Source organism: Pteropus alecto, unplaced genomic scaffold (assembly GCF_000325575.1).
Source record: "Pteropus alecto unplaced genomic scaffold, ASM32557v1 scaffold21, whole genome shotgun sequence".
In the NCBI taxonomy this organism is placed as follows: Eukaryota; Metazoa; Chordata; class Mammalia; order Chiroptera; family Pteropodidae; genus Pteropus; species Pteropus alecto.
Window position 1 is genome coordinate 206,972 of NW_006436282.1, and position 8,817 is coordinate 215,788.

General features: G+C 34.7%; 1 protein-coding gene across 1 annotated transcript in view; it reads left to right on the forward strand.

Annotated features, from left to right (window-relative positions):
* The first annotated feature begins 25 nt into the window (after positions 1-25).
* AKAP9 (A-kinase anchoring protein 9) overlaps positions 26-8,817 on the forward strand; it is a 146,044-nt gene continuing 137,252 nt past the window's right edge. The window contains 1 exon segment of the mRNA XM_006911885.3: positions 26-314. Coding sequence (XP_006911947.1) covers positions 267-314 — 48 coding nt within the window. The 5' untranslated portion in view covers positions 26-266.

Sequence of the window (8,817 nt, forward strand, 5' to 3'; positions counted from 1 at the left end):
TCCCCCGCCCGCCCCAATCCCCGGCTCCCGCCCTGCCGTGTGTTTACGTGGAGACGAAGATGGCGGCGGCGGTGACGGCCCTGCCCGTGCGGCGGAGGACGGTCAGCCAGTGAGCGCAGAGACTGGTTCCACTCCGGGCGGGGGGAGCGCCTGGCCGGCCCTGCTCCTGGGGCCGCAGAGCTTGCGGTCGCACTTCCGTCCGAACCGACCTTTCCTTCCTATCCCGACCCTTTCTCTGTCTTCCCCCAGCCTTCCCCGCAGAGGCCATGGAGGACGAGGAAAGAAAGAAGAAGCTGGAGGCTGGCAAAGCGAAGGTAACAGCGGGAGGCTGCAGGGCCCGCAGTGGGAGGCGGTGGCTGGGAAGGGGTGAATGGGGGCCTGGGAAGCGGAGATCGAGCAGCCCCGGTGCGCTGCCCGGGAGCGAGGTGCTGCAGGGGCTGCGTTTTCCCCTCGCCCTTCTCCTTTCCAATCGTAAAAGCCTGGTGTTACTACCTAGCACACGATACTTCCCGTAATGATTGGGTGGTGTGGCTCCTTTCTCATGAAAGGAGTAAAACCTTTTTTTTTTTACTGTGTTGTTATAAACTGATACTTATAGCTCTAAATCTCGAACCTTTCACTTTTTTAGGGAGTTTTATGGGTAGTGCAGTCATTGTGCTTTTCAGGGTGGGGATTTAGGGCTTTTCTTTATTCGGTGGGGGATTTGTACGTCGATCGTGAACTTGGCTTTCTTAGGTGGCATGCTCTCGCTCTTGGGTGTGTGATTGGCCTATGACAGCTGTCTTAGCATTGGTTTGAGTGCCACAAGTGCCAGCTGTGAACTTCGCGTTAAGGGCGGTTTTAGAAACATGGCTTTCTATGTTTGTATTTGATGGTCTTTGTCATGGCATGCGCTTTTGTATTGTGTGGAATGTTAATGTAGTATGTGAATGAAACTTCTGGGGAGCAGAGGTTCCATAGTCTAAGCAAACCTATAGAATTCCTGCTTTAAATAATTGAATCGTTATGTATGTCTTGTGAGTCATGTGTATAAAAAAACTGTAAAGCAAACAATACAAAATTATACACAGGTATTCACTGGGTTTCACGAAAATTCTGACAGACAAAATATAAATAGCATTTTTTTAAAATTACGTATTCCAGAATATCTTTTGTCTAGCTTCAAAGGCCCCCGTCCTCTATAATAAAGTTACCTTTTATAGATTATATTTGAACCATTTTATTAGAGATGATTGTTAGCAATCACATTTGGACCATAATTAAATTATAATATAGTTCACTGTTTTTTTCTCTTCTCCTTCAAAATGAATAAACAAACAAAGGAGACCTGGTCTATGATTTCAATAATCATTGAAGGGCCATACTGCAGAGACACAATAGTAGATGCTCAACACAACTTATATACATATAAATACATAGTTTGTATACATAGTCATTTATATGTATATAAACTAGCTTCATATTTCTAAAAGATAGTTGGTTTTCCCATAAGCTCCTTCTAAAGTAAAGGCTTAAGTGCTTGTATGTTATCAAGTAGATAATATTACTTTAGGATCTATAAATGGAGAGAAAGGGGAATCAAGGCATCTTCAGAAGCCCAAAGTTGCTTACATTTCTGCAACCTGGGAATCTGAGCAAGCTCTGACTCCAAGAAAGTGTAGGTAAGGTGTGCACCTTCTTCCCAAAGCATTGACGTTCTAATTAGACATTATGTTTATCTGTTGCCTCAGAATTTTTACTGTTTGCCCCCAGAAGTATCTTTCCTAAATATGTGTGAAGCAGTCCTACAAAACAGTTTACTTTGGACAACACATTTCATCATGGGAGGTTCATTTTAACTGCTTTGATTTGGCAAAAGAGAATTCTAGTTTCTGTGTGTGTGTGTGTGTGTGTGTGTGTGTGTGTGTGTGTTTTGTCTTTCATATTCTGCCAATGGAGTAAAAAATCTCTTTTAACATTCACTTTTTCTGTAAAAGATTATAGTTCTCTAGAGTTGAGCCTGAATTTTCCAGTCAGAAATAAATCTGAGACTTCTAAGGCAAGGTATTTTTACTGGGACGTTAGCTATACATTATAAAAACAGTGGAAACAACCTTCAAAGACAATATTAGGTGAATTGTTTTCTAAACTATATTATATAAGTGTGATGGACTATTATGTAGCCATTAAGAATGTGAAGACTGATAGGAACAAGGAAAATAGAAATAAAACAGCATCATCAAAAGTAGTGTATATATTATTTCACTTGTATAAACTTGTGCTTTAGGACTTAAAATTTTGGATTATAAATGTAAAGTCATTCAGCAAACCTATATTGAACTCCTGTTTTGTAACCACAAGGTGGAAATTGAGAGGTGGTGACAGTCTCTGTTCTCAAGTTGCTCACAGTTTAGTGGAAGAGACAGACACTGGGTAATAAGTACAATGAGAGAGTAGGTACAGTAGGATTTTGGGTGAGTTCTTTCATTTGTTAAAATGAGTAAAGATTTTGACAAAAAAGGTTCTTAGTATTGGTGTTAATTCAGCCTAGCAAAATGCTTATCAGATAGTAAGTACTCAATAGATATTTGCTCAGTGAATGAATGAGCAGAGTGACTATGAGTCCTCACTGGATGCTCCTTTACTAGCATATTGTAAATAACAAGAATCCAGTCTTCTCTTAATTTGAAGTTTCTTATGGCTGACATCAGAAGTCATTAAAATGATCATTTCCAAAACTTATTCAGATACTTGGTTCTCTATGTCTTATTTGTTCATTGGACTTAAGCATTGTATTTGATAACATAGTTTACAAATCACAACTTTTAAATTTTTTTCTTGGTTTTTGGTAAGCTGTTCACTGAAAATTTTACCTTTCTATATCTAGACCTTATAAATGATCATTTTTTATGATTTGTCATGTTTATAGTATAGTATACTTTATAAAGTATTTTATGCCAAACAAAATCTATAATAATAGCTGAATAAATTTTGGTATATGTAACCATTAAAATCTACGGATACTTCTTGAATTGGGAAAATGCCCACAAATAATGCCAGGTTAATAAAAATGTCACCCCAAAAAGCAAATGTACATATTTATATATGAAGACACCTAAAAAAAAAAAAAAATCCACCAAGATGTAAATGATGGTTATCTCTGGGTGGTGGATTATGGACAATTTAAATTTTCTATACCACTTTTAGTATCTTCCAAATTCTCTGCAATATATTTCTTTTATGATCAATAAAAAATGTTTAAATACTATTTTTAAAAACAAAAGCTTGTTGTCGAAGAACATATTATGTCGCATGATCAGTATACAGAACAAGAAGATGAGGCACAGAATAACTAGGTTTCGTAAGGGCCACCACTTTGTTGTAGTCTTGGAACTCTAATTCTTATTCCAGTGCTGCTTGTATTATATAGTTGGGATTCTATGTTACTAGACATTTATAGATCTTTCTGTTTTTGTAATTTTTATCGATTTTTCTTGCTGTCAGTTCTCATTGCCATTAATATGCTTATCTTACCTTGCTTCTCATCTGCCTCTTCCCCTAACATACTGTTTTAGGTTTGCTGTGGCTAGAGAACCCAGTAACTGAGGTAGATAAAATGGTTTGTAAAAATCAAGGGCCAATGGAGCCTGGTGAATAATAGGCTTTATGACAGTTTAGTTTTTCTGTAACTTGTTGGTTTTTTGGTTTGCTGTCAGCTACTTCCTCAGTGTTGGTGTTGCAAGAATCCTGACCCATGGAGATGTGAGACATTACTACATTATTAAGTAAATATTTTCAGAGCTGGATTAACCCTCTTTACTAGGTGCTGACAGGGACTGCACGACACAGGCTGCTTTGTGTTGAACCAAACTATTTAACTCCACTTTAAAAGACTTCATTTTTTCCAAGTAAAATTATTTATAGTATTATGTAAACAAAGTAATGTAATATTAGCAAACAAAATTAGAGGACAGTGTGTATTTAGTATAAAATTCTTACTCCCATAAATTCACATTAGGTATACTTTTTAATATTTTATTTTGTGCTTTATAATATCCTAATATTCAAATGTAGCAGAATTCAGTAAAACCAAAGTTTTGCACCAGGTAGTCAGCATTTATTTAATTTATATTATTTGATGAATAATTATTAAAATTTTTGCCTGTTGCTCTTAGTAAGTAGTAACTATATGATTTTTATTTGTTAAATGAGCATTTTCAGTTTGAAAAATAGTGCCAATTTTATACAAAAAGAATAGTGCTTTTTGCAAGCTGTATAATAGGTTATTGATAGCAGGACCTTTCATCTAGTTTCCACTCTGATAGACAAAGGTAGTTATGGTGCAAAATTGTCCTTTGCATATTTCAGATACACTGCTCCACCACTCTGAAAGTTGCTCTTCACTTCACCCCTGTTTCTTTTAAACCTTCTGATCTTTTATTCTTATATGTGACATAGCTTACCTAGCTTTCAAAGTGAACACAACATTTTTCAACATTTATTGCAACAGTGGTGCGTTTTTTGTGACTCAAGAAACAAATTCAGGATCTTCAGGCTTTGTTGGAAAAAACAAAACATGAGTTTTAGATTGATTATGAGCTTTATGAGAGATAATATGATGGAAGGAATGGGCAGAACAGGCTTCTCGAAGTATTGAAGAAAGGTTTCTAAGGCAAATCCAAGAAATTTCAGGGACAGGAATAGGGAAGTGATTGGGTAAAAGAGCCAAAAGGTTGAATGAAGAAAGACTTACCAAGGAGGTCTATGGCATCCTGTCAGTGAAACTCAAAGTTGAATGAGCACATGGAAAAGAGGAAGTGGAAAAGATTGGCTATATACACGTTACTGGAATATGACAAAATTGGGGCAAAAATTATTTTAAAACAAAACACCTCTTTTATACATAAAAATTTTGTAGTAAGAGCTAAACTACGACTACAAAATATTTATTATAGACTACTAATTATTGAAATATAAATAAATTTCTAATGCGGAAGCTAGAAAAAGTTCTCATGGTAAATTGTTAAGCATTAATGATAAGGAACATGATTTATATTTATTTCTCATTGAGATTCCACTAAAACTGAAATTAGGCATCTTATTTTATTGGCGAGCATCTCTTTATAAACTTTTATTTGGAAAAACTTCAGAATTTTAAAAAGTTTATAAAGCTAGTTTAGCACTGTACGTGTATGTGTGTGTGTGTGTCTGTGTGTTTGTGTTTATAATACTGCTGTTTGGCATACTAGAAAAGGCATTAGGACTTTTGCTTATTTATTTGCTTATTTGTTCTACTGACATTTTGAACGCCTACAACCGCAGCTATGGACTTTTACGTAGCAAGCATATTTTTCAGTGAACACAAATTTTGTGCCTTATTGTGTGGGAACAGTCCTGTCACAGTATGTGAATCTTAACAGGTGTTTTAAAGAATACATGAGATGATTGAGAGCTTTTTGAGTTCTTCTGATGCTAGATATAAAAAAGCTTTGGTTTTTTTTAGTTAAGATGAAATTCATGTAACAGAAATTAACTGTCTGTACAACGAACAATTCAGTGGCATTGAGTATATATATAACATTATGCAATCATCACTTCTGATAATTCCAAAATATTCTTATCATCCAGAATGAAACACTGTACCATTAAGCAGATACTCTTCATTCTCTCCTCCCCATAGCAACCACTAATCTACTTTCTGTTTCTATGGTTTAACCTATTCTAGATATTGTATGTAAATGAAATCATATAATATTTGACCCTTAGCGTCTGTTTTTTTTACTTAGGATAATGTTTTCTGAGGTTCATCCGTGTTGTAGTATATATCAGTACTTGATTTTCTTTTATGGTTGAATAACATTCCATTATATGTATATACCATATTTTGTTTATTAATCCATTGATGGGCATTTGAGTTGTTTCTACCTTTTAGCTATTTCGAATAGTGCTGCTATGAATATTTGTATATAAATACTTGAGTACCTGTTTTCATTTCTTGGGTATATATATATATCTATGAGTAGAATTGCTGGATTATATGGTAATTCCATGTTTTTTTGAGGAACCACCAAACTTTTTCCATAGTGGCTATACCATTTTACATTCCCACCGGCACTGTATGAGAATTCCAGTTTCTACATATCCACCCAACACTCATTTTCCATTTTATTTACTTATTTATTCATTCATTTATTTATTTTTTAATCATAGCCATTCTAGTGGGTGGGAAGTGGTATTTCATTATGGTTTTGGTTTGTAATTTTCTAATGAGTAGCTTTTCATGTATTTGTTGGCCTTTTGTCTATCTTTGGATAATATCTGTTCAAGTCCTTTGCCCATTTTTTAATTGGATTGTTACTAATTTCCTTTATATATTGTTGTTATTTATTATATTTATATTATATATATCCCTATATACAAAGAGAGTGAGAACACATGCGCCTAGGCAGGCGTGAGATAGGGGCAGACTGAGAGAAATACACAACTCCAGTAGGATTATATTTCATCTTTTTTTAGGCCTCTGGGCTCTGCCAAAATGTAAACTGTTGCTTCCTTCGAATAACAGGTTCTTGGTGAGTTGATTAGAGCACCATGCTAAAGTTTGATTTCTGTGTGGACCAGCGAGTCATTCCATTCCATGGCCAGCTGTTTTACAAGTGCATGCAGTTGGTCCAAGGGGCACCTGTTGGGTTTTTGGCTCTGCCATTACGAGTCCATTTTCACTGTGTGAGGGAAAAAATACTTCTTCAGTAGCAAAAAGACCTGTCATTTTCTTATGTGAACACAATAGATCTATATGGATATTCACAGTTGTAAGATAGTATTTTTTTGTTGTCATATTGACTCCCCCCTTTTATTTTTAGTGTTTTCGTAGTAGTGGTCACCACAATATTACTTAGGATTCTTAATGTTTGTCTAGGTATGCTGCATAAATCTTTGCACATGTATTTAATCCTATTTAAAAATTTAGCATTGTTTCAGAGGTAGTTTTGCCTGGGTTATTTATTTAACTCTGTAGAGTGTTTTGTACCATGAAAAATTCCCTTATCCTCTTTGTTCATGAACAGTGTAGTATTTGTTTTCAGTTGCCATCAGGGTTATGATTCTTATTGTGGTTTGTTATTCACTGAGATTTTTTATGTGGTCTAAACATTTTTCTGTAAGTCTAACTTTTTTATTTCCTTTTAAGAGATAATTTCTTAAAGCCTCAAGTCTTCTTTATCATTTTAAGTAATCAATGCTTAAAGCCCCAAAAGTTATTATTTTGACTAGTAAGGACTACACTAAACTTACTATTTAAAACCCTAATCTATAAAGATTTGAATTGATAAATTGTATTCATTAAATAGGTTCTCGGTTTACAGATCTTTGAGAAACTAATGGAGTATACAATCTAGAACTTCTTTACTTCTATTTCTTGATACTGAACACACTGTAAAATTCTTTATTTACTAAGGAGCCTTCCTGTGGCTTCTGTGATTAGGCTACATTTATTCCTCAAGGGTATCACTTTTATTTCAGTTGTTGTTGCCTTATTTTTTCCCCAGGGAAGATGGAAACTGTAAAAATATAGTTCTTCATATTTATCAAGAATTTAATATATGAAAGTTAATATATGAAAGTATATGAGGGAGATGCAGGCAGTTACAGTGGATATGGGTCAGTGATCTCAGTTAATTACCACAACATTTATGGTCTGATGACTGTATATATATATGTGTCAATTTCTTAAGTCAGATAAATAAGTAGATGCTCTAAAGGGCAAGGTTAGTAGAAAATGTGTAAAGATTGCATTACCAAATATCTGCTGGAAGTTTATATATAAAAGAATGGGTTTGGGCCAAAAGTTAGAAAACTAGTTTCTATTCATAAACAACTTAAAATATTGGAAATATTTGTATGTAAAATCTTTTATAGTATTGCCAAACTCATATTTGATTTTTAATGTCTATAAATTCCTTTTGTAATGAAAATACATGTCTGAGCATTTCTACTCAGTGATTTCCCTTCAAAAGAGAACTCTTTACTTTTCCACTTCAATAGCAATTTTTATAATAGAGTAGAAAGAAGAGAATTTCAGACTTTTTAGTTGAGAAAAAAAAATTTTTAATTCAAAGGGTGAAATACAATATTAGTAATTTTAATAGGTCTCAAGGTTTTAATCTTATGACAGATGACTCTACAGTCTTTGGATTTAAAATTTTTTAATGTTCTAGTTTTCACTTTTCTGTCTAATGTGCCATCATATTTTCGAGGCTCAGGAGTTTATACCTATTTAGAAAGCATCTCAGTTGGAAATAAAATCCTTTAAATTATTCTGTAATTATTTTCTTATATCCTGCATACTTATAATCCAATCTCTAATTATTTTATTCAAAATTTGTCTCATACTCAGCCTTTCTTCCTATTCTAACACCACCACCCTGTACAATCAGGTCCACATTACCGCCCTTCTCTTTGGTTTCCCTGACTCACTCTCTTACCTTTCAGATCCAACCAATCACCACATTCTGCTGAATATGTCTTGATTTATCCACACATCTGTTCCTACTTTATGGTCTCTCACTTGGACAATAGGAAGGTTGAGAGCAGAAGAAAAAAGATATGCAATTAATAATAGTAGCTGCCAATTTTTGAGCACTTTCAAACGCTAGGCACTATGCTAAGGGTTTTACATTTTATTGTCTTATTTAATCTTTGTTACTATTCTAAGAGCTGCATGTAGTGTTGCTATCCCTATTTTATAGGTGAGAAAGCCAAGAGTTTAAGTAATTTGCACAAAGTCGTAGAGGCAGAGCAAGGATTCATACCCAGTCTGATACAAGAGATTGTGTTAAG